Here is a 27,286-nt window from a genome sequence, read left to right as displayed (position 1 = left end):
ACTGAAATGAAGAGTCATAAACACTGTGGATCAGAATAAAATTACTAGCCCAAAGCCAAATTCTACTTTGAAGCATGTGTACATTCATGAACTTCATTCACACATCCATGCTATAATAGTTACAATTTGAATATCAGTTATTTCAATGTGTTAACTAGAAATGAGCTGCATTTTTTGCCAATGTTCATTGTAATTTTATTTGTGTTATATTAATATCAGTAAGGATATGGTCACTTGAATTTTTTTATATTTAAGAATTTTCTGTCTTAATGCACATTACATTTTTATGTAGGATTCCAAACCTTCCCTCTAAATGGGATTTTACCCACATTTGAAAGATTAGCATTATGCTAAGAAGAAATCACGGAGGTCTTATCTTTTTACTACCTTAAAAAAAACTCATTACCTACCCATTATTTATTTGAGTTATTTAATTTTGAATTCATAGTGGACACTCTAATGGGAAGTTTGGGTATGATCTTAAGTTTTATGGAGATTCTGTGATAGAGATGAAGACTCTTTCCCTCAACCTGATTTTGAGTAAAAAAAAAATTAAAGTCAGTGGACAGTGGAGAAGACTAAGAGGATAGATCCAAGCACAGTATGTCCAAATCCTAGATCTCTACTGGCTGCTTAGAATAAATCAATCCGAGAAGACCTTTCCAAGAATCCGTTCCCAGTTTCTGCCACTATCATCACAGTTGCCGCAGTCACTTCTACTACTAGTGTTCACAGTGAACTCAGTTTTTGTCTTCTTTTTCGTTGGTCTTAGTATCATCGAGAGAGAGAGAACTGTGGGCAAAGTATTGGTATCATCAAGAACCCAGAGCTGCCCACTTGCCATTTATTTTTATGGAGAAATGATGACCAATAGATAGAAATCTGACATAAGAGATAGGGTCCTCCCCATCTGCCACCCAAACAAATGCCTGAACATGGTACATCCCTCAGTCCACTGTTCCCAGAGGTTCCAGCTTAGCCTGAGAAGGAACTGTCCTGTGCAGAGCAGAGCCAGTCATCCCCCATCCAGAGGTTCCTTAAGCAGCCAAGGCCAACCTAAGGATATCACTTCGCTTTCAAGCTTGGAATAGCCTCTGGATCCTGGAACAAACCCAACCTCAGCACCAAATCAGGTACAACCTGATTGTACCTGATTGTACCTGTACCTCTGGATCCTGGAACAAACCCAACCTCAGCACCAAATCAGGTACAAAGGACTTGATATGGCATTTTTCTCCATATCAAGTTTAAATTTCTGGAAATAGATTTTGGTTGCTAAAGATAATCACAATTATACCATAGTCATTCATTTGAGAAAAGATGAAATGTATTAAAAATATATGTTTAGTTTTAATAAAAAGATAAAATTATTATAGAAATAATTTGAGTGGTGAAGAATCCATTATATATTTGAAGAATAAAATTTTTTTCCAGTAATGTTCTCTGTGGTTTTTATACATTCAGTTATTCAATAAAATGAGCAGAGAAAAATCAAGAGTATGTATACAGTGGTTTTGCTTTAACTTCTGCTACATTTTTTCCTCCACCAATAACTGTAATATCTTAGAGTCTGCTAGGTTAGGTGACCCAAGTAGCAGGCCTGCTTCCACCACAATATGAATCTGCCATAGACCTCTTTCCTGCTTTCAGCCTCGCTCGAAACTGGCAGCCTCATGTCACCAGTATATAATTGAGAGCAGTATTCTTAGATTTGTAATATACTGCCGTCAGAACCCAGAGAGGCTTATTAGGCATTGTGCTTCCTTATTCATAGTGGGAGATGCAAGTTGTACTAATTTGTCTTTTACTTCAGAGGGCATGTCCTAGCGTGCCCCTGGTCACTGGACCCTCCTCCCCCAAAATTTTACTCATGTGGTAGGCCCCTGAATTTCATCTCACCCTCTAGAGCATATGTACTTTATCAAGGCCTCAAATTTACTAGTCACATCTTGCTCATCCCATTTGATTAACATAATCCATCAATATAGTGAACTAAGTGATTTTCTGTAGAATATCTACCTGGATTAGGTCTCTTTCAGTTATAACAGAAGCAGGAGAGTTATAATGTAGGCTGTTAACATCGCTTTTTATTAATTCCATGTGAATGTGAACAGTTTCTGATCTTGTTTTTTTATAGGGATGGGAAAGCATGCACCCAACCGATCACTGATCGCATACCATGTACCCAGAGCCATGTTAATTGACTCTAGCAAGATGTCACATCTGGCACACAGCCGTAGTCAGGGCTACTACTTGGCTGAATTTGCTTTAGTCTGCTGTCATCCTGCAGCATCTATCTAAATTTGTGGGAACCAGAGTGGTGAATTAAATGGAGATATGATGGGGGCCACTGCTCCTACATCCTGTAAGAGCTGTAAAGGTGGCACACCCCACACACAAATCTGAAGCTGAGGGGTCTGAAAAAGAGGAATTAACATAGCAGGCCTGAGACTGCTGTCCGTAGAAAGACCTGATTGCAAGGTTGGCTCTTGGCTGGCATCTGGGAATTTGGATTTCAGAAGGGTTTCCACCATTCCCTAACTGATAAGAGGGGCTCTCTGTGCCTCAACAGTTTGTAGAAACAATGTGGTTTATGCCGAGCACATTTGATAATGTGCTGATATTGGGGAATATCTTAGGCAAAGAGTACCTACATGAGCAGCCCCCAGGAAAACTTGGACACTGAATCTTTCATGAGCTTCCCTGGTAGGCAGCATTTCCTATGTGTTGTCACAATTCCATGCTACAGGAATTAAGCACTGCACTAAGAGAGGACTCTTGGAAGCTTACACCTGATTACCTTCAGACTTGGATTCCTCAAACTTCATTTCACCATAATTCTAAGAACTGTCACATCTCCCTTTTGGAGATTTGCTCAGGAGATACAATGGTACCCATGCTCCCACATCCCTCACCTTCCTCCCAGCTGTACTTCTGGTCATAGAATTATGCCTGATGCAAAGCAGCAGCTGGAAGAGATGGAGTTGTGAGAAGAAAATGTCGGACCAGTACAAGGAAACCTCAGAAGCAGAAGCCAGATACAATCTGTCACCTAAGAACCGCATGGGGGTCCATAGCACCAGGAACAGCAGTTTAAGAGGAAATGCTGAGAACATAGCACATTCAACAATTTCACAAGTATTTTTCAAGTTTCAGGAACTGTATGTCAGAAAATGTAGGCACTGGAGAACCAATGAAGAAAAGACCAGTTCCTGCCCTCAAGGAAGTTAGAGACTAGTAAAACGTTCCAAAAGTCATAATCCAGGGACATTCATACCGCAACATCTTAAAGTATAAGTGCTTCAGTCTCAGTCTCATTCATTCAATATTTATCTTAGGCACATAAAGAAGTTTATAGACTAGCATATTTAACATCATAACCCATCGAGTGTGCAGCTTTCAAAGCCCCATACACTGCTGCGAGGGAAACACAGATGATTAGATGAAGGAATTCACAGCCTACAGGGACGCACATGTATGTAACACAAACACAGAGAAGTGGGCAACATGGCAGGACCGTGGCAATTAAAGTAGGTGACTATGAAATTAATGGAGCCTCCAAGTTCCAAACTGGAACTTAAGTGTGTCAGTGTGGGCACCTTAAAAGCTTCTGTCCCAGGGCCTGGATTCTGTTAGCACCTTCCTCAGATGTGAGAGTAGGAGACCCAACCACCTGGGGAGAACCAAACAGACCTGGGCTCAATTCTCAAGCCTGTCAGTTTATTACATATGGGACCTGGGCCAAGTTACTGAGCTTCTCTATTTACAAAGTGGGCAGTAATACCTTCCTCACCCTGTTGTAGTGAGAATTATATTTAACTGGTTGTAAAACATAGACGATACAATGAGCTTTCCATACATTATTTTTCTCTCTTTAAATGCCATGGCAGGAGCATGGGAAAAGGAGATAAGAACAGGAAGAAGGGCAAAACACAAGAAGGGAAAATGAACTTGATAGGGAGGTAGGGAATAATAGTAGTACAGGCAACAGTGGCCAGTTGAGCTATTTGTGCCTTAAATAAACTTTCCCTCTCTGTGGCAGCTCAAAAGCAGGCAAGGAACATTGTCCCACTGAAAGGGAAAATTTTATTTAATCATATCCTCCCACGTCAACCCTGAAAAGTCATTTAATCTATCTTAGATATGTCTCCATTCATTAATTTATTCATTCGATTTCATAAAGCACTTTAGACAGTGCTACTCATCATGTGGTTCAGAGACCAGTGTCCAAGTGAAGGAGCTGGCACCAGAAAGTAAATCAACTACATCACCAAGCCCACTATTTAGTCAACATTTTTTCATAGCAAGATTTCCTCCCTGAATGAAACAACGTGTTGATTTACATTGTAGAACGAGGAGCACCTTATCTCATTCTGGACTAGCTACTTTGAGTAGCACTGTCTCAGAGTACCCAGTCACTTACTAAATAGACAGTCTTTGAACTAACCTTAGCTGAGGAGTCCCCGACAGATTTGTGTCAGATAATAAATTTCCCAAATCCTTGTGGTAGAGCTTGTGCAGTTAAAAAATAACATCACATATGACTCAGAAAATCTGGCCTCATGCTTTTTAAAAGAGAAGTGTTTTATCAAACAAAGATAATGAAGCATACAGGCTGTGCAGAATGCTAACCACAAATACTAGAGGTGAGCACCTCGTGGAGATGGGCGTCAGTTGCAGACTTGCCAGCAAAGTGTACTCAGCACAGAATTTAATTAGAAATGAAGGGTACTGGTGCCTATAAAAGAGGTAGACTTTATAATGGTACAAAGTGCTGCCAGGCTATACAGCTGAAGGGAATGACCTCTGAAATCCTGAGGATTTAAAAAAAATGTTTTGGGGCTTCCCTGGTGGCGCAGTGGTTGAGAATCCGCCTGCTAATGCAGGGGACACGGGTTCAAGCCCTGGTCTGGGAAGATCCCACATGCCGAGGAGCAGCTGGGCCCGTGAGCCACAACTACTGAGCCTGCGCGTCTGGAGCCTGTGCTCCGCAACAAGAGAGGCCGTGTTAGTGAGAGGCCCGCACACCGCGATGAAGAGTGGGCCCTGCTTGCCGCAACTAGAGAAAGCCCTCGCACAGAAACGAAGACCCAACACAGCCATAAATAAATAAATAAATAAATAAATAAATAAATAAATAAACAAATAAATAAATAAATAAAATTTTTAAAAAAGCAATGTGAGAACATAATTTTTCATTCACATAGAGGAGTGTTAAGGACCCATTTCTAATTCTAAAACACAACACAAAACAATAGAGAAAAATCCATTTAGTCCAATTCTCTAGGACTAGCCTTAAAACCTTACAAGCAGTGATGCTGGTGTTTCTAATTCCTGCCAGTGGTTCGGTTATATAGAGGAGCATTTAGAAAACAAGTGAAGCACATTTTTCCGTCTAGTCTGACTCATAATTTAGTACAGATCCAGCCTTATATTGTAGCACAACTAAAATAAAGGAACCAATAATGAGAGAGTCACATAAGAAAACACATCTTCTGTGTCCCCATTTCTATAGGAAGTCAGCTATTATAAACAAGCAAGGATTCTCAATCAGGAGAACCAGGTTCTAAGCGTAAGTCTGTCACAACTTTTACCAGGTCATCTTTACAAGACATGCTACTTTAGGACCAGGTTGCTTGTATCACTGGCTGTACAAGAAAATTAACTTGCCACCCCTATACACAAAATTTCAAAAAGAGAATTAACAGATTATTTCAAACTTATTTGTTAAAACTGTACAGTGTTGTATACATTATTCATGGTCTCTTAAATAAATTCAAGTAAAAACCATGTATGGAGCTCAGTAAGATATGATATTTATTAATTTTAAAACATACATACACACAGCAAGCCCACTTCCCCCCACCAGTACATACACATATTTTCTATTAGTAAGTGGCTTAATCATATCCTTGTAGGTGAGACAAAGTAAAGTAATCTTAAACTGAAAAAAGGGATTATTTTGGTTCAGTGTCTATGGCCCCAATTTGCAAAATCTTCTTTTTCAAGCTCTGCCAAGGTTCTAACCAGATATGATCCTCAAGTCTCAGGTTGGACTTATAGTGAATAACTTTTAGTTCTTTAATTCTAAAGTTCACGAAATGTTTTAATAAACAAAAAAATACCAAAAGCAAATGAGAAGGTAATTGATGTTGGACCCTCAGACACTGGGGTGATATTTTCACACTGATCTTTAAATAAAAATAACATTGAAATAAGCTAGAGAAACACTTGGCTTTTAAGTATTATCTGCTTTCCATGCTAGAGTCTGTTGACAATATTTTTCAGAGTAAAAACAAAATAACAATACTTTAATGTGAAGCCTACAAATACTTATACACTAGTTTCGTTCAGCATGTTAGCCACACCAATCTAGTCAAACATCTGGTCAGAGTGTAAAGATAGAGCTTCAAAACTAAGACCAAATTTCAGTTGAACCACCTATAGACTCTACATTGGAGCCCCTTATTTTGCCTCCTCTGGAATGTCCTACTCTTTTGAAAGCCCAAGTGTCTAAGGTCAGAATTTCAATATTAAGCTCCTTAGAGTAATAGAGAAAAGTGCTAGTTAAATGTTTGGGCTAAGTTCTAGCCAATGCCTTTTAGAAACACATATTGCTCATTGGTTAAGGCAAAAAAAAAAAAAGTCCACACAAGTTCTGGTCCCCTTAACAACCATCCTCTAAGATAATGAATGCAGAGCATGACTTACAACCCAGAAACCAAAACCTGCAGTCCAGTTGGTTTCATTCTCCCACCTAAAAGTTGTGGACCAGTGCATTAGAAAAGATGCGTGGGCTGTAGGTAAATGATTTTGCACCTTGTGAAAAGCTTTGGGGAAGGCCTTGGAGGACCCAAGGAGACAGGAACGTCTCTAGGCTCTGTCTGATATCACCTTCAAACTATCAGTGGGACAAGAGTGAAGTCCTAACAGTGGATATTCCCTCCCCAAAACTTCTCCAGCTGGGGAGTTCCATAGCAACTGGCCCAGAAAAGAGTAATCAGCCCTAGTCAATTGGTAACCCAGCTTCCATCCCCAAATTTTGTATGTCTACCTCTTTTTTTGTAATGAGAAGCACAGTACGCAGCTCCAAGGTAAACGTACAAAATTCTCCTTCACCACTCTTGTTCCAATCACATTCCTACACACAAGAACATTAGCACCAGAATCTTATAAAACAGAGGACTATCCAATGCCAGAGTCATACTAGGTCATTAGAAATAAAAGGTTTCTTTGCAACATTTGCTTTAGTGTGGTTCTTAGAAGATCAGCAGAGAGGCCAGATTCCCACAATAACACTGATCAAACATCAATAATAATCACAGAAACCAAAGATATACATCTATCCATAGAGAGCAGTTACATTTCTCCTTAAAGACTAGAAACAAGCAAGATTTTTAAATGTGTTTTATAGTTAAGTTAGGGTAAAGGAAACATTTTCTCCTACTGATCCTAGGTTTTTTTTCATTTTCTTCAACTGATCCTAGTTTTTATCACCTACCACCACCAAACCCACTCCCAAATAAATGTACACATTTATACAAATAACACACAAGATTCAATGCATAAATAACATGACCTTTTAAATGCTTCTCTCTTTCTCCCTTTTTTTTTCACTCACTTTAAATACACGATCTACTAATGTTAAATACACATTCATGTAACAAGAACCCTATCACTATTCTTTCATTGGATACATCTTGAAATAGCATCAGTGGACTTGAAAAGTGATGGGATAACAGTTGGGAAGGGACAGTTGTTCAATCTTCCTTTGAAACACATGGATGTCTTTGTCTTTTCTTCTGCTGCAAGGCCTTTCTCAGAAAATGTAGGCAGTTCAGAAGTCAAGGCTCAAAACCACAAATCTCTGCTTCTAGGATATCAGCACTTTTGTTGCACAAGGATGTCATCTCAAGTGCCAGGGCAGCATCTAAAAGCAAAGGGGGATATATGCCACCAAATAGTTTCATATATTCTTTCTAGAAATTGATTTCTACCTCACTTGCTTTCTCATATTGTATATATTGACAGTATTGGTAGGTATTACATGGTCTAAGAAAACCTTAGATCATATGTATCAAAAACAAGATTTTAAAGACAGTCTTCAGGATAATTATCCACCAAAACTATCACGTGTAGCACAACATCTCCTTTTGTGTAAATAATGACTAATTTTGACAAAATAGATACAAGTTTTATAGAGCTTGCAGTTTATACAGTACGTATAGCAAATACATTGCAATGACTTCTACTAGGCCCTTGGAAGGGGCCTGTAAAAATGAGAAACTAAAACTTAAGATTTGTGCACATCACAGTAAATTCACATTTGATGTCACAGACATTCAAAATGCTTTGTGGAGGTTAACAGGTTAATTCCAGCAACACAGTTATAAGAATGCAGGATTTTATTTTTGAATGACTTGTGTGAACTCACATAGCAAATTATCACCCCAAAAGGTCTGATTTTTTTCTTTTTTTTTTTTTGGTTTTAGTTTTTTAGTACTAAAAAGTTATACTTAAAAGGAAGGCAATCACTTGGTATGGTGCTGATCCCTCTTTATTAGGAAAAAGATTACCAAGCAATCATTTACTCTTTCTTGCTTTACAAACCCAAAGGGCAAATGACTGATACGGGAGATAAGTATATATCCTTCTGGAGCACTTGTCACCCTAAGTTCACATTACTGTATCCAATAAAATACAGGAGATTAGTTTAAAAGCAAGAGATGCAAGCACTATGAAAAGGGATTTCATCCCAGAGACAAAAGCTACTCCTGTTTTTTTAAGTAGTACAACTCTTTGTCTATCAAGAGTTCTCATAGAGTCAATCATTGGAGAATGTTTCAGCTGTAGAATTTGTTGCTTCAGCAAGCTACAAAATATTTCCCATGAAAGGTCACACAGCTTCAAGGGTGAGAAATCAGACCTACCCAGCTCAGAACCAAAATGAGTCAGTGTTGGTGTTCCACTCGAGGCAAATTGGCCTCTGAATCATCTGACAGGGGAGATCCTGATACCTACAAGTTAATAATTGAGCATTATAGAGTCTCAGTAATAGTAAAAGTCCTACTTCCTCAAAATCGCAATTCTTGTTCAAATACCAGATGGATTAGAACTTGAGAACTATTCATAGCTCAAGTTGCTTACACAGAAGAAGATGAAGTAAGGGCTTCATCTTATTCTTTGACCTCTTTGTTGATACATATGTTAAAAGATACTTCTGATGTGCCAGGGCAATGTAAACCCACTATAACCCATGTCTACCTATCACCAAAATAAATGAATAAACAAAACAAAACAAAACCCTTTAGAAAAAATAGAAAAACAACTGAGGATTAAGGACAAGAGTCAAAACTTGGAGATGTATCCCTTCACAAGGGGGTAGGTTTCCAATTTTGTTTGTTTTTCACTTCTGTGACTTTGCCCAAAGGGCAAGCTCTAGTCTCAGAGTCGTAAAGAAGTGCAAGAAGCTAAAAGTCTGAAAGGAACCCCATCTTTATAGTCAGAGAAACCAGAAAAAGGGGTCCCTGCAGGGCAAAAAGTATTGAGGGGGGGGACTCCGGAGGGAAGAGAACTAGAGAAGGGGACCCTCTAATTCTACATATAAACCCACAGAAGTCTCAGTCCAGTTCCTGAGGTATGCATGCATGGGATAGCTCCAAACAGCATAGCAATTCTCTAAATTCAATTTAGAGAAGTGAATGAGATTTGAATCACTTGTACAAGCCTCCAACTAAGCCCTGAACTACACAAGTGTAGGACAGATGCAAACTAGGATGACAAAGACTTAGAGAACTGAGATTTAAACCACCTCTCACAGAAGGTAAGGCAGAACTTACAGTGTAAACAAAACTTGGGTGACTGCTTACTTAAATAAAAATTTCAACATTCTCCTGAAGATTATAACAAGACCCAGAGACTATACAATACAACGTTTACAATATCCGAGATGTAATTCAAAATTACGGGACATAAAAAGATCCTGGAAAGTGTGATTCATTCTCAAGGGAAAAGGCAGTCAAAAGGCAATAATAATAAAGGCAATCCTGAGGTGGCCCAGATGCTGGAAATTTATACATACTTGAAATGAATGAAGGGACAGGAATTCTTAGTAGAGAAATAGAATTTCTAAAAAAGAACTAAGTGGATATTTTAGAACAAATACAAAAAAAAAAAAAATACATTACCTGAAATTTTAAAATTAATAGCAGAATGGAGATGACAAAGTAGTCAAAGAACTTGAGGACAGATCAATAGAAATTACTCAATCTGATAAATAGAGAGAAAAAAGATTGAAGAAAGTGAAAAGTCTCAGGAACCTGTGAGAAAATACCTACCAAAAGGTCTAACATATATGTCATTCATTAGAACTTCAGAAGTTAGAAGAGAAAGAAATTAGGCAGGAAAAAAATGTTTGAAGAAATAGTGATCAAAAACTTCCCAAATTTGGTAATAGAGATAAATTTACAGATTCAAGAAGCTTAGCAAACTCCAAAAGGATCCACTCAGAGAAAACTATGCCTAGACATATCATATTCAAACTAATGAACACAAAAGGTAAAGATTAGATCTTGAAAGCAGCTAGAGAAAAATGAAACATTACTTACAGGGTAAAAATTCAAATAGCTGAGAATTTCCCACCAGGAACTGTAGAGATCAGAAGACAGAGAAATAATACCTTTATAGTCCTGAGAGAAAAAGAAATTTTTTAAACCTACCAACTCAAATTCTATATCCAGTGAAAATATATTTCAGGAAAGAAGGGAAAATAATGTCATTCCCAAATGAAAGAAAGTTAAAAGAGTTTGTCACCATCAGACCTGCTCTGCAAGAAACACTAAAGGAGGTCCTTCAGATTGAAGGAAAATAATACCAGAAAATAAAGCTGTAATCTTTAAGAACGAAGAACAACAGAAACAGTAAGTAGCTAGGTAAACATAGAAAACTACTTTCTTCTCATAAAATACTTATGACTATTGAAAGCAAAAAGTATAACATAGTATAGTGAGGTTTTCAATGTATGTGAACAAAATACAAATGCAAACTGTAACATAAAGTTCAGGTGGGAGGAACGGAAATACATTTGCAAGGTTTCTACATTTTATAAGTGGTACAATATTTACTCTAAGTAGACGATGAAAGATTAGTTATGTATACTGTAATCCCTAGAGAAGTCACTAAAACATAATGCAAAGAGGTATCTCCAAAAAGCCAATACTAAAAATATTCAAATACAAAAGAAGCCTGGAAAGGGAAAACAGAGGAACAAAAAACAACTAATAAAAGGATAGAGCTAGATCCAAACATATCAATAATCACATTAATGTTAATGGCCTAAATATTTAGCGATAAGCAGGATTCTAAAGATATTCCACTAAGATTCCTGTCCCTGGCTAGTCAATCAAACTAATTTAGCTGTTGCTGTGAAGGGACTTTGCACACACAATTAATGCTACTAATCAGCTGACCCTAAGATACGGAGATTATCCTGGTGGGCCCAAGAAATCACATGTGCCCTTAAAATGGGAAGAATGTCAGAAAGATGAGGCAGAAGGGGACGTAAGAGTCAAGGAGTAAGAAAGGTTCAACCACTGTTGCTGGCTTTGAGGATCATGGAATTAGGCCAGGAGCCAAGGAATGTGAGTGGCCTCAAGAAGCTGAGAATGAGAACAACTCCCAGGCGCCAGCCAGCAGGGAAAGAGGGACCTCAGTCCCACAACCACATGGAACTAGATGCTGACAACAACTTGAATGAGCCTGGAAACGGATACCCACCCCCACCCCACCCCCGAGCCTCCATGAAGGAAATGCAGCCCTGCTGACATCTTGGTTTCAGCCCACGAGGCTCTTAAGGAGAGCAGCAGCTGTGCCTGGACTTCTGACCTATGGAAGCTATAATAAATGGAGATTGTTTTAAATTGGTAGTAATTTGTTAGCAGAAATAGAAAACAAACAGACATTCCAATTAAAAGAATCAGAATTGAGAGAATAGCTACCAAGGGAAGACCCTAATTTATATGCTGTTGGCAAAAGAAAACACTTTAAATATAAACCCAGATAGGTTGAAAGTAAATGAAAGTAGAAAGATATACTATGGAAACAAATAAGTGGAAGTAGGCTGGAGTGACTACTTTAATCTCAGAGAAAATAGACTTCAAGGCACAGAGCACCATGAGAGAAAGAGACATTTCATAATGATAAAAGGGACAATGTATCAGGAAGACAAAGCAAGTATAAATGTGTATGTATCTAATAAGACAGATTTAAACTACATGAAGCAAAAATAGACAGATGTAAGAGAAAAATAGACAATTCCACAATCATAGTAAAAGATTTTGACGGCACTCTTTCAGGAACTGATGGAACTAAACAAAAAAATCATCAAGGATATAGAATGTCTAAACAACACTATCAACCTTAATTGGATTTCACATTTATAGAATACTATATCCAACAAGTAAAGAATATACATTATTTTCAAGAGAACAAGGTTCATTCACCAAGACAGACCACGTGCTGGGCCATAAAACACATCTCAGTGAATCTAAAAAAATCAAAATCATACAGAGTATATTCTCTGACCATATGGAACTAAATTACAAATTAATAATAAAATATCTAAGGAACGCCCAAATATCTAACTATTAAACAACGCATTTCTAAATAATTACTGGGTTAAAGAAGAAATTACAACGAAAAATGTTTTAATGTTTGAATGGAATGATAATGAAAATACAACATATCGAAATTTGTGGGATGAAGAAAACAGTGCTTAGAGGAAAAAATCTGAAGCTATGTCTGTAAGTACATAAGACGTGTAAGCATGTAGGGGGTGAGGGAGTGGAGACAGATTCCATGGATTAAGTAATATTTTACTTACAAAATCTATCTTACAGATTGTTCCAGAGGTACATAATAGAGTTTTATAAATGTGAAAATGTTTGTGTTAGGTACAGAAACAAAATGTAGTTCAGTGCATAGATGAATACCATAAAGTAAGACTGCAAGGCAGGTCACGGCCTCTGCCAGCGGGCCTTTTGCTTTCAGTCTCCTGTTCTCTTTCCACTCAGATTTTCCACACATAAGCTCGTGTTACGTTGGTGTTAATTTGTGTTTTTCACTACACCTACTTTCTTCATTTTAAATGCAAACGGAAATTTAACAAATAAACTGAGAGTAAAAGCGCAGAACCAGTTTATAAATATAAAAGGATTAGTTCCGAACAAGAAATAAAAATATTGAAGAAGTGGGAAAGCGGCCAAAGCCTTTCTTCCATTGCATGAAACTAGATTGAGCTATGTCAACCCTGGAAAGCGATTTGAATAATAGTGTGCTCACAGAGAGCAAGTGGAAAATTCTGCAGCTTTAAAATCCATATTTAAGTTGAGAAGTATACAGGAATTTCTTGAGACTCTGTAGTCCCTAAATGTAAAATCCGTGGCAGTGATTCATCTTCACACAACAGGAATTTGTTTAGCTTTGATGATGTTGTCCCCGAAATTGCTGGCAAGAGATAAGGCAAAAGCAGCAGCAGTCTGTAAATGTTGTTTTCAGAATCACTGGGTAACTGCCTCTGCCATTTGTTATCCTCAACAATATCATTCCCCTTGTTTGCAGAGCTCTACAAAATAATTTAAAGAGTAACAGTAGGAAAAAGCATCGGCATAGAGAAGGAGGCTACATACAGGGGCTGTCTATGAAATGGAAATACTTAAACCATGAGGATGGAGAATTCCAAAACAAAAGTTGCCTAGCATCAAGCAAAGGTGAAAATCTGTTTGAAGAAGGAAAGGGAAAGTTCAATGATTCATATCCCAAGTTTGTAGTTAGTTATGGATGGCTCAGGAGATTAAAAAGTTTGCCAGTTTTCTTAGTGATATGACTGTTGTTGACATAAAAGTAGCAGAAACATAAATATTCTGAAGAGATAAGAGGAATTATAGCAAAAGACTATATGGAATAGAAAATCTTTAGCATGGATGGAATGGATTGCCCCCGGGGAAAAGTGTCAAATGGAGAATACATTTTAAGAGAATAAAAACTATTCCAGAGTTTCACTCTTTGAAAGGTAATAACTTTGGTATTAATGCAGTGAAATATCATAAACTACCATAAAGCCTATAGTTATATTAAAGCGATAGCTGGGCTACACACACACACACACACACACACACACACACACACACACACAATTTTTTAATCTATAAAAAATTGATCACTGTAAGCTGGGAAATGTTTATGTAAACATATATGTAATAAGGGTACTTAATGCAATGAACCATAAAACAAAATTTAACAAGCAAAATTTTATAGATCCCACTAATAAACCTGCCCAATTCTTAAGAGCAAACTCTCCATAGGACACTTTAAAAGGAAATATGAGAGAGACCCAAGTTCCATGCGTCCTACAGAGAGTATTTCTATACCTGATGTAATGCAGTATTGAAGGTGTGCAAGTCAATAGCGACCAGAGAAGGAATTCGAGATTCTGAAAGATTTTTGTTCTCCTTCTTTATTAGCCTGGAATTTCGAGCTAGATAAAAATAACCATAAACACAGTGAGAAAATCAGATATTTTGTTAGTTCTTCACATTCAGTATCTGTCCCTTGGTATGTACTTATTGTACATAAGTCTGTACATTTTCACATACTTAAATATGTAAAGTTACTATACATTTTTAATATTCTATTAGTTTATTTAATATACATTTTAAATAATGTAAACAAAGGGCTGAAAAAGTAAAAGCGTTACAAACATACCGATGCCTTCCAAGGCTTTTAGTTCAGGCAGATGATTATAGTTTAGTTCAGGCAAATGGACATCTCTCTTTGAGTATTCCCTCCTTTTCTTATTTGCCTGAAGTAGACTCTTTTCACTAGCAACCTAATATCATCAGAACGGTTAACACAAATGAATTAGCTTCCAGGTAAGCTTGCCCCCTTTCATAACTACTATGTTCATATCCTAAAATCTATAGAATTGAAAAGCTAGAATAATACAAAATTTGAAGAACACTAATAACATACAAAACAATTTCATCCAGTTATTTCAAACCTCTTCCTCTTTAAATCTATTAAAATTGCTAACAAGCAGATTGGTTGGTTGCTCTGAGTTTCTCCTACTCCCTCCACCAACCTTCAGTGTAAGTCCTGGCAAGCAGTACAAGGTTAAAAGATGGGCATCAGTGTCCCGGTCTTTCAGGCCAGCAAGGTCAGGTCTTATGACACTTGCTGGGCCCTTCAGCATAGTTGCTGTTGCCACGTGAATTTTGAATAGTTCATCTTGTCATGTATATCACATCTCCTAGCACATTTTTCGCTTTCCCAATAATAGTCCTGTTACTCATTTTTTTACATCTGTCCTTGTCTTGCTCCTTACTGTCAGCAAATATTATTTTCCTAGAAATACAGTTTATTAAGTATAAAATTATAACTTCAATTATATTCCTAATCTTTCTAAGCACTATTACTTCATATTTGATAAAGTCTGGAAAAATAATAAAGAGAAGAACAGCACAGTAGCACTGCAACTCTGCACCTTTATGAATTTGACATTTTCCCAATCTGTTTCATTTGAGAATCACAGAAACTCTACATTCTTTTCCACATTTTCAAAACAGATGATACACAGAGAGATTATATGATTTACTAAAAGGAAAGAAACCACATATAGATAATGAAATCCTATGTATGTCCATGTATATCCACATATATGTATGTATACTGAAATATACACACAAAGAGTATAATGACAGTGTTAAGCCACTGAGATTCCAGATACCTCGAGTTTAATATTCTGTGAATTATACTACTCTGCCTCCCAGAAAGTCTTCAAAAGTCCTGTAGTGAGCTTTTGAGTGTCTTTCTTTTGGCTGTTTCTATTTGCTCCTTTTTTTTTTTTTTTTTTAATAAATTTATTTATTTATTTATTTTTGGCTGCGTTGGGTCTTCGTTGCTGCACACGGGCTTTCTTTAGTTGCAGAGAGCGGGGGCTACTCTTCATTGCAGTGCGTGGGCTTCCCATTGCGGTGGCTTCTCTTGTTGCGGAGCACGGGCTCTAGGCACGTGGGCTTCAGCAGTTGTGGCACATGGGCTCAGTAGTTGTGGCTCACGGGCTGTAGAGCACAGGCTCAGTAGTGTGGCACACGGGCTTAGTTACTCTGCGGCATGTGGGATCTTCCCGGACCAGGGTTCGAACCCGTGTCCCCTGCGTTGGCAGGCAGATTCTCAACCACTGTGCCACCAGGGAAGCCCCCTATTTGCTCTTTTAATAGAATGAGTGCTAAGGTTCAAGGTTCAAATCAGCTGTAAAATAAGATAATTAGTTTTAAAAAACTATCTGTAAGTATAAAACAATAAAATAAAATAATGAGTCCAAACTACTAGATTTATATACTCAAAAAGTAACACATGGACTTCCCTGGTGGTGCAGTTGTTAAGAATCTGGCTGCCAATGCAGGGGACACGGGTTCGAGCCCTGGTCCGGGAAGATCCCACATGCTGCAGAGCAACAAAGCCTGTGCGCCACAGCTACTGATCCTGCGCTCTAGAGCCCGCAAGCCACAACTACTGAGTCCGTGCTCCACAACTACTGAAGCCCGCGTGCCTAGAGCCCGTGCTCTGCAACAAGAGAAGCCACCGCGATGAGAAGCCCACGCACAGCAATGAAGACCCAACGAGGCTAAAAAAAATAAATAAATAAATTTACCAAAATGAAAAAAAAAAGTGACACATAAAATACATAAGAGATGATTATAATAATACATGTATTCACATCTCAGAATCAGGGCATAAAGCATGGGAGAAGGCTATTGATGTTCAACCTAGAAGTTGAAGAACGTTTAGCCTTAGTTCTTCCTCTGTTAATTTTCATTAAGAAAAGACTCCAGTGGGTCTTCTCCCCACTAATCTTTACCTCCTTTCTTGATTGCCTATTCCAAAGAAGGATAAACAGAAATGAGATCTAAAATGATCAGCCAGCATTGATTATGCAATGCCTGAAAGAAGGCTAATATCAACTCCAGCAAAATGGTATTGAGCCAGCTACTTTAAAAAGCCTTGCCGATCAAAATAATCTTCCAAAGCAGACCAGGAATGTAAAACACAAAAATATCCACAAATAAATGAGTAGGGTATATCAAAAAGGAAAGTATTATGGGTACAGAAATTATAGGCTAAGAATAGTTAAAAGAAAAACAATTGCAATCATGAGAGATATGAAAAGAAGGCTATATTTTTCAGCTCTGAGGATAATGGGAGAGGTAGAGAAGGGAAACTTGTGAGAAAAATACTCTTTTGGGAATACATCCATACCTCCCCTTCCCTGGCAGAAAAATCTATTCACCACATTTCTTAAGCAGCTTCAATGCGTTAGACACTGTTCTAGGTGTGGGGCAGAGCAGTGAGGAAAACAAACCAAGCACAAATCCTTCCTTGGAAGTTTACATTCGGGGTGGTGGGCAGGGGGAGGGAGAGACAGACAGTATATAAATAAGAGAATAGAGGATGCCGGGTAAGGCAACGGAAAAAAAAAATTAAGCAAGGGGAGGGGAGAGAATAATAGGAGACAAAATGAGTTAAAATATTTGGGAAGACCTCACAATAAGGTTTCATGTAAGCCAAGGAGGAGAAAAAGCAAATTCTTTGGATTATCTGGGAAAAGAATGTTCTATAACAGAGGAAATAGCAAGTACAAAAACCCGTATGTGGGAGCATGTCTTGCCATGTTCCAGGAAGAACAAGGAAATCAATGTGGTTGGAATGGAGTGATCAAAACAGAGTAGCCAGGGGTGGGATAGAGGGATGAGGGAGTGAGTCACTCAGGGACTAATACGCCCTAAAAGCACTTTGGTCTTTACTCAGAGATGAGAAGCCAATGGAGGGTTTTGAGTGGAAGAACGACGAAGATTCAACTTAACTTTAAAAAGAAGCATTCTGGCAGCTGTGTTCAGCATAATAATGCTCCTCTGAACCTTCAGAAGACCTCTGAATCTTGACATGCTTCTACTACTGCAATCTGACACTGTTTTAATTTGTTGATTCTCTACTAAACCACGAGATTCCTGAAGAGAAAGACTGACTTATTCTTCTTCAGTGACTTAAACATAATAGATAATCAATATTTATTAAATGAATAAATAGAATATTTCCACCAGAAACCTGGTGTGGGTGAGACAAGACAACTTATCTTCTCATCTACTCTAAAAAAGAACTGATCACCAAGCATCAGGTTAAGAAACTTTACCATTACTGAAAAAATTAAAACAGATGTCATTTTAATAATAACATCTTTTTTTTATTGAAGTATAGTTGATTTACAATGTTGGGTTAATTTCTGCTGTACAGCAAAGTGATTCAGTTATACATATATATGTATCTTTTTTATATTCTTTTCCATTATCTCAGGATATTGAATATAGTTCCCTGTGCTACACAGTAGGATCTTGTTGTTTATCCATTCTATATAATAATAACATCTTATATTTAAATTTTCAGACTTCTGAAACTTAAACTTGTCTTTCACATTTATGATTTTGACACGCTGGGATGATATATCCATAATTAAGTTTCCACTTTATGATACGTCTCCCAATAAAACTCTCAGTTCTTCACTATTATATTCACTACTAATGAAAGTCTAGAAATGACTAATGTTTGCTCTTCTGCCTCTGAAATAGTTCACTTACCGATGTGGTCACATTAATATTATAAACTCCTGATGGAGAATGTTTATTTGGTTTAACAAATGGAATACAATACTTCTTGGTTTTCTCATCCACTCTGTAACAAAAGCAACAAAAAAATTTGCGTTAGACCCAGCAGTAATTATTTTTTTCAAGCACAAAATCAAAAGACCCAATACCAAGTGACATGCAGTTTAATCAGAATTTAATGCCTATTCTTAAATATACGATGCTCATAGATCTGGTGAAACATTCTGTCCTTTACCACTACCCTCATGCCTCCCACCCAGCCTTCAATGCCAATAAATTACCTTCCTTTCCATGAAATTCCCAACAGGAGCTTCTTCGTACAATTAAATGCCCACAGCCATGCCATGTGGCAGCAGATGCTCAAAACCAATTATCTCTATTATAATGACAAACCCCTTTTGTGTTATTAGACTAAATAGCTATAGATTCTCTTCACCTTAAACAATACACCCCTATTTTCTTAGGACTCAGGTAAATTTTTTGATCAAATGCTAATAATTTTTATCACATTGGCCAAGAAGTCTTTTGAAACAGTAACCTGACAAGAATTAAAAGGATTCAGAAACCTGAGAGTAATAATACATGTGGCTGAGTTGATAAATATTTGCAATTTGTAAAGATGTCCTTTCCCTAAACAACATTTTGTTCTTATTTTCCTAATTCATACCTGTAACTCTGAACTCTGGAGATAGTTCCCATTCCAGAATTAATGGTGGGAGCCACTGCAGAAAGGTTGTATGTAAGTGGAGGAATTGCCATGCCTGGATTTCTTGTGTGGCCCATGCTGCCATTGCTGCAATCTCGGAGGCTTGTTGAAGGCACTGTTTTGATGTGGCTCATCCCATTGTCATTGAGACAGCTGGCATTTGAAGCTCGACTGATTTTTTCAACTTTTTCTCCATCCATTTTTGATCCTTTTATTTTAAATGCTTTAGAATCCTTAATTTTGGGATCAGCATTTGTATCCTGTTACAAAAATGTTAATAACATTAATGATCTGAGGAGAATGAAAAATCACCTTTTCCTATAAAGTACTTATCAATGAAAGCAGAATTCCAGAGATATCAACTTTTTTAAAAAAATTCTTTGGCTGCGCCGTGCAGCATGTGGGATCTTAGTTCCCTGACCAGAGATCAAACCAGGGCCCCCTGCATTGGAAGTCTTAACCACTGGACTGCCAGGGAAGTCCGAGATATCACCTTCTTGTGCTCTAGTTTTTCTTATTCTACCTGTGGAATTATAATTAAACCCGGGATTCTCAGTCAGACATCTATTTCAAATGAAAATGAGACTCACACTAGCTCTGAGATATATATATATATATCAGATTTAATGATATACACACATATCACATTTATATTTCAGTGGAAAACAATGGAAGAGGACTCAAGCGTGCTCGCTTTTGTTCTCATATATTTAGAGTCAGGGAACACAGAATTGAGGACTCTTTCTTCTTTGGGTTCACTTGAGAAAATAGGAGTGGGTTGGTGGTAGATTTGAATTATCTTACCAAGAATAGATTCTGTTCCGACCACAACGCTATGAGACTACATATCAATTACAGGAAAAAATCTGTAAAAAATACAAACACATGGAGGCTACACAATACACTACTTAATAACAAAGTGATCACTGAAGAAATCAAAGGGGAAATTAAAAAATACCTAGAAACAAATGACAATGGAGATACGACGACCCAAAACCTATGGGACGCAGCAAAAGCAGTGCTAAGAGGGAAGTTTATAGCAATACAAGCCTACCTCAAGAAACAGGAAACATCTCGAATAAACAACCTGACCTTGCACCTAAAGCAGTTAGAGAAAGAAGAACAAAAAAACCCCAAAGCCAGCAGAAGGAAAGAAATTATAAAGATCAGGTCAGAAATAAATGAAAAAGAAATGAAGGAAACAATAGCAAAAATCAATGAAACTAAAAGCTGGTTCTTTGAGAAGATAAACAAAATTGATAAACCATTAGCCAGACTCATCAAGAGAAAAAGGGAGAAGACTCAAATCAATAGAATTAGAAATGAAAAAGGAGAAGTAACCACTGACACTGCAGAAATACAAAAGATCATGAGAGATTATTACAAGCAACTCTATGCCAATAAAATGGACAACCTGGAAGAAATGGACAGATTCTTAGAAATGCACAAACTGCCGAGACTGAACCAGGAAGAAATAGAAAATATGAACAGACCAATCACAAGCACTGAAATTGAAACTGTGATTAAAAACCTTCCAACAAACAAAAGCCCAGGACCAGATGGCTTCACAGGTGAATTCTATCAAACATTTAGAGAAGAGCTAACACCTATCCTTCTCAAACTCTTCCAAAATATTGCAGAGGGAGGAACACTCCCAAACTCATTCTACGAGGCCACCATCACCCTGATACCAAAACCAGACAAAGATGTCACAAAGAAAGAAAACTACAGGCCAATATCACTGATGAACATAGATGCAAAAATCCGCAACAAAATACTAGCAAACAGAATCCAACAGCACATTAAAAGGATCATACACCATGATCAAGTGGGATTTATCCCAGGAATGCAAGGATTCTTCAATATACGCAAATCAATCAATGTGATACACCATATTAACAAATTGAAGAATAAAAACCATATGATCATCTCAATAGATGCAGAGAAAGCTTTTGACAAAATTCAACACCCATTTATGATAAAAGCCCTGCAGAAAGTAGGCATAGAGGGAACTTTCCTCAACATAGTAAAGGCCATATATGACAAACCCACAGCCAACATTGTCCTCAATGGTGAAAAACTGAAACCATTTCTACTAAGATCAGGCACAAGACAAGGTTGCCCACTCTCACCACTATTATTCAACATAGTTTTGGAAGTGTTAGCCACAGCAATCAGAGAAGACAAAGAAATAAAAGGAATCCAAATCGGAAAAGAAGAAGTAAAGCTGTCACTATTTGCAGATGACATGATACTATACATAGAGAATCCTAAAGATGCTACCAGAAAACTCCTAGAGCTAATCAATGAATTTGGTAAAGTAGCAGGATATAAAATTAATGCACAGAAATCTCTTGCATTCCTATATACTAATGATGACATATCTGAAAGTGAAATTAAGAAAACACTCCCGTTTACCATTGCAACAAAAAGAATAAAATATCTAGGAATAAACCTACCTAAGGAGACAAAAGACCTGTATGCAGAAAATTATAAGACACTGATGAAAGAAATTAAAGATGATACAAATAGATGGAGAGATATACCATGTTCCTGGACTGGAAGAATCAACATTGTGAAAATGACTCTACTACCCAAAGCAATCTACAGATTCAATGCAATCCCTATCAAACTACCACTGGCATTTTTCACAGAACTAGAACAAAAAATTTCACAATTTGTATGGAAACACAAAAGACCCCGAATAGCCAAAGCAATCTTGAGAACGAAAAATGGAGCTGGGGGAATCAGGCTCCCTGACTTCAGACTATATTACAAAGCTTCAGTAATCAAGACAGTTTGGTACTGGCACAAAAACAGAAATATAGATCAATGGAACAGGATAGAAAGCCCAGAGGTAAACCCACACACATATGGTCACCTTATCTTTGATGAAGGAGGCAAGCATATACAGTGGAGAAAAGACAGCCTCTTCAATAAGTGGTGCTGGGAAAATTGGACAGGTACATGTAAAAGTATGAAATTAGAACACTCCCTGACACCATGCACAAAAATAAACTCAAAATGGATTAAAGACCTAAGTGTAAGGGCAGACACTATCAAACTCTTAGAGGAAAACATAGGCAAAACACTCTATGACATACATCACAGCAAGATTCTTTTTGACCCAGCTCCCAGAGAAATGGAAATAAGAACACAAATAAACAAATGGGACCTAATGAAACTTAAAAGCTTTTGCACAGCAAAGGAAACCATAAACAAGACCAAAAGACAACCATCAGAATGGGAGAAAATATTTGCAAATGAAGCAACTGACAAAGGATTAATCTCCAAGATTTACAAGCAGCTCATGCAGCTCAATAACAAAAAAACGAACAACCCAATCCAAAAATGGGCAGAAGACCTAAATAGACATTTCTCCAAAGAAGATATACAGATGGCCTACAGACACATGAAAGAATGCTCAACATCATTAATCATTAGAGAAATGCAAATCAAAACTACAATGAGATATCATCTCACACCGGTCAGAATGGCCATCATCAAAAAATCTAGAAACAATAAATGCTGGAGAGGGTGTGGAGGAAAGGGAACACTCTTGCACTGTTGGTGGGAATGTAAATTGATACAGCCACCATGGAGAACAGTATGGAGGTTCCTTAAAAAACTACAAATAGAACTACCATACGACCCAGCAATCCCACTACTGGGCATATACCCTGAGAAAACCATAGGTCAAAAAGTGTCATGTACCAAAATGTTCATTGCAGCTCTATTTACAATAGCCAGGACATGGAAGCAACCTAAATGTCCATCGACAGATGAATGGATAAAGAAGATGTGGCACATATATACAATGGAATATTACGCAACCATAAAAAGAAATGAAATGGAGGTATTTGTAATGAGGTGGATGGAGTTAGAGTCTGTCATACAGAGTGAAGTAAGTCAGAAAGAGAAAAACAAATACAGTATGCTAACACATATATACGGAATCTAAGGGAAAAAAAAAAAAGGCCATGAAGAACCTAGTGGCAAGACGGGAATAAAGACACAGACCTACTAGAGAATGGACTTGAGGATATGGGGAGGGGGTGGGGTGAGATGTGACAGGGTGAGAGAGTGTCATGGACATATATACACTACCAAATGTAAAATAGATAACTAGTGGGAAGCAGCCGCATAGCACAGGGAGATCAGCTCGGTGCTTTGTGACCACCTAGAGGGGTGGGATGGGGAGGGTGGGAGGGAGGGAGATGCAAGAGGGAAGAGAAATGGGAACATATTGTATATGTATAACTGATTCACTTTGTTATAAAGCAGAAGCTAACACACCATTGTAAGGCAATTATACTTCAATAAAGATGTTTAAAAAAAAAAAAAAAAAAGAATAGATTCTGGAGAAATTACCAAGAAAAGTAAACTTCAAATAAACTGAGTACCCAAATCTCAATTTTTAAATGCTTTACTTTATATAAAATTCTAAAAATTATATTTTTCTCTCCTATCATTTAAGGCAAAAAAATGGTGTGTGCATGTGTTTGTGTCCATGTGTTTGCATGTGGGTGTGCACACGTGTGTCTAAATGCTCTTGGATGAGGGTGATTTCCTGACAAGCCCTATTGCACAGACTGGCATACAGTAGGCACTCAGTACATGATATGCTAAGATTTTTTTTAAACAGGTAATGTCTACAGAAAAGATACATTTTTACAAATAAGCTAAAAGTTAACTTGTTAGCCACTCAGGAGACTTTTAAGATCTTCATTATTCCCTGCCCCCCACCCCCCAATTTAAGGATATATTAAATTTAAAATTTAATACACATTAAAACATGGAAATTTACCTGTACCACAAGTGTTTTTCTCTCTTCACCCAAGGAATCATCTTTTTCCTTTTCCTTCTTTCTGTTTTGGGGTTTTTTAGATAAAGAAATGTTTCTGGCATCTTTCTGTACTTTTAACTGCAGTTCCTGAGAAAACCTACATAAAAATACATTTGTCAATAAAATAAGATTGTATGAGACAGATAAATCAAGAAAAAAAATGGTTTTCAAGATATTTATTTTTAAAAATTGAGTATTAAACTCAAATGTGTTATTCAAAACAAGAAATGAGGTAGTCTGCAGAACTGGGAATCCCTGAGAACATTTCAGGAGGTTCACGAGGTCAAAGCTCTTATCTTATTACGAAGGCGACTTCTTTTTCATCATGTTGACATTTGCACTGATGGTATAAAAAGCAATGGGGGGTAAAATTGCAGGTGCCTTACCAAGAATTGAAGCAGTGGCACCAAACTTTACTAGCAGTTATTGTATCCTTCCTAGCCACACATTCTCAGGTTAAAAGGTGGGGGGCAGTTTTGTTTAAGAATGTCCCTGATGGAGCAGTTAAAAAAAAAAAAAATTTATTTAATTAAATCTAAACCCCTGAACATATCTTTTTCCACGTTCTGTGTGACAAAATAGGAATATGCATAAAGTACCTCTGCTACAAATCAAAGTGCAATGGTTGTCTGAAGAAAAGCACTGATGTAACTGGTTGAGATACAAGCTAAACTAGCCACTTTTTTCATGCGACAACATTATTACCGGAAAGACTGACAGAAAAAAAAATTATTATTATTATTCGGACTTGGGGTATTCATCAGATATTTTCTTTTAAAAAAATGAACAAAGGAGATTGTTACTTCAAGGAAAACAACTGATAATATTTGCATCAATGATAAAATTCAAATTTTTATGCAAAATTAGAATCCTGTTCAACTTGTCTCCACTACCATGAACTTAGCAGATTCCTAATACTAAAGACTTTTCTGATGAGAGAGAATACGACTTTTTGATATTGTATAATGAAATGTCAACATTTTAAAGCTCTGCATAACTTAGCAAAACAATATTTTCCAAATGACTAATGCATCATGCTACAAAAGCATGCATGGGTAAAAGGTCAATTCAAAGTGCAAGGTAGATAAGTGGATTTTAATGTAATGGGATAAGAAGTTCGTTGATATGGTTTCAGATTCCACAATGCAAGCAACGTTAAAGAAACTACCACTGTCAGTTTTGGTATAGAATCAAAGAAGAATACCCACAGTAATCTAAAAGGGCTATTAAAATACTCTTCCATTTTCCAACTACATATTTGTGTGAGGCCAGAGTTTCTCCATTTATTTCAACCAAAACAACATATCACAACTAATCAAATGCAGAAGCAAATATGAGAACCCAGCTATCTTTTATGCAGCTAGATAGTAAATAGATTTGCAAAAATATAAAGCAATGTCATTGCCACTCATCTCACTACTTTCTGTTTTGTCAGCTGCACTGATGCCAGCAGCTGGAACAGCACAGGAGACCATGCCAGTCGCTCTGGCGCCTACAGGTTTGGCACATCAAGGTCTCCAGCACATCAGCAGCGTCAGCAGTGTCATAGGACTGGGTGTGGTATGAGTTCAGCAGCAACAGGAGATGGCACCTTTGCAAATGCATCAGCACCCAAGATGATGGCATCACACAGCTGGTAGCAACACAGAAATCAGTGACCTGAGTGGTAGATGTCACCGGGGGAGACAGAAAGAAAGCATGAAGGGACTGCTTCGTGAAAACCAAGAGCCCTAATTTACTGAATACAGGGGACCACTCTTAGGAATGCATTATTGCTAAGGGTGAATGGAGGTAGGGTGGTAAATATTTGAGGTCCTGTAATAGTAGGTGGGTAGAGTAATAAGAGAAATACTGTTTGTTACTGTTATGTACTGTTATGGGGGCCTTACTTTAACTCTAGGTTGATATGACCTAGAAAACACAGTACTGTACCTCTCAGCAAATCCATCCATATGAAAGAAATCATGGTGCAGGAGCTCAGCACAGAAGGGCCTTTTGTCTGGGTCAATATGTAAGCATTTCTGGGAAACCAAGGAATACATACAGTTCATATCAAAGAAAAACTGCCTACGTGTACATTTCTAAATATAGAAAATTCCTTTTCACAGTCAATGAATTTTAAACATCTATAATAAATGATAAAGAATAAAGCACAAATCTAGACAATGACTACCAATGATTGCTAATACCACAAAAAGAAAGAACACCAGACATTCAGTGTCTCTGGACAGAAATATACAAACCTCTTATGAAGTAGTCTTGCCAAAAATCAACCTGACTCTGATCAAGCTCTAGCTCTGCTGTGAATTTATACAAAATACAGGACACAAAGGAACATATTAAACTACACTATGTGGAATATTCTAAGGGACAAACAACCTATTTTCTTTAACAGATAAATGGCAAGGTTTAAACAAAAAACAAAGAGATGAAGAAGAGCTTGTAAATTAAGAATCTTAAAAGACATATCAACCAATTGCGAACTCTAGTCTTCATGTGGATCCTAATTCAAACTATAAAAAGAAATTATGAGAAAATTAATGAAATTTTGAGCACTTATTAGACGTTTTATGATATTAAAGAATTTTTGTGAATGTTTAAAATTTAAAGTACTTACAGAATGGAAGAGAAAGAACATACTCTGTGCTTATTACTGTGCTAGATACTTGACATAGATGATTTTATTTTATCTATGTTCTTTCATTTTATTATAGATTTTATTACATCTTGTTCTGATTCATTGGAACCACTCAGCCAGTAAGAATAGAAGGGACTCAATAAGTAGCTTTAAATGAATAAGAAAATTCTACAAATAATTAAGCCATTTATAAGTGAAATAATATAATATCTGGAATTTGCTTCAAAATACTCCCCCCAAAAAAAAGTTGCTGAGTGTGTGGACAGGATAGATGAAATATTTTCCAAATATTATTAATTGTTGTAGCTAATGACTAGCTCGTGAGGGTTCATTACACCACTGTTTTTTCTACTTTCTTTTCTATGTTTGAAATTTCCTGTAAT

The 27,286-nt window shown here is 37.2% G+C and overlaps 1 protein-coding gene across 1 annotated transcript in view; it reads right to left on the bottom strand.

Moving 5' to 3' along the window:
- Positions 1-5,840: 5,840 nt before the first annotated feature.
- The window catches only part of CDKL2 (cyclin dependent kinase like 2), a 39,927-nt gene continuing 18,481 nt past the window's right edge, over positions 5,841-27,286 (bottom strand). The window contains exons 7-14 of the mRNA XM_068542150.1: positions 26,198-26,286; positions 24,227-24,362; positions 19,381-19,679; positions 18,687-18,780; positions 14,761-14,884; positions 14,427-14,533; positions 8,931-9,017; positions 5,841-7,930 (exon numbers count right to left, since the gene is read on the bottom strand). Coding sequence (XP_068398251.1) covers positions 8,952-9,017; positions 14,427-14,533; positions 14,761-14,884; positions 18,687-18,780; positions 19,381-19,679; positions 24,227-24,362; positions 26,198-26,286 — 915 coding nt within the window. The 3' untranslated portion in view covers positions 5,841-7,930; positions 8,931-8,951. The remainder of the gene's footprint in view (positions 7,931-8,930; positions 9,018-14,426; positions 14,534-14,760; positions 14,885-18,686; positions 18,781-19,380; positions 19,680-24,226; positions 24,363-26,197; positions 26,287-27,286) is intronic.

The sequence above is a fragment of the Eschrichtius robustus genome, chromosome 4, assembly GCF_028021215.1.
Source record: "Eschrichtius robustus isolate mEscRob2 chromosome 4, mEscRob2.pri, whole genome shotgun sequence".
Taxonomy (NCBI): domain Eukaryota; kingdom Metazoa; phylum Chordata; class Mammalia; order Artiodactyla; family Eschrichtiidae; genus Eschrichtius; species Eschrichtius robustus.
This window is presented reverse-complemented; position numbering and strand designations above follow the sequence as displayed.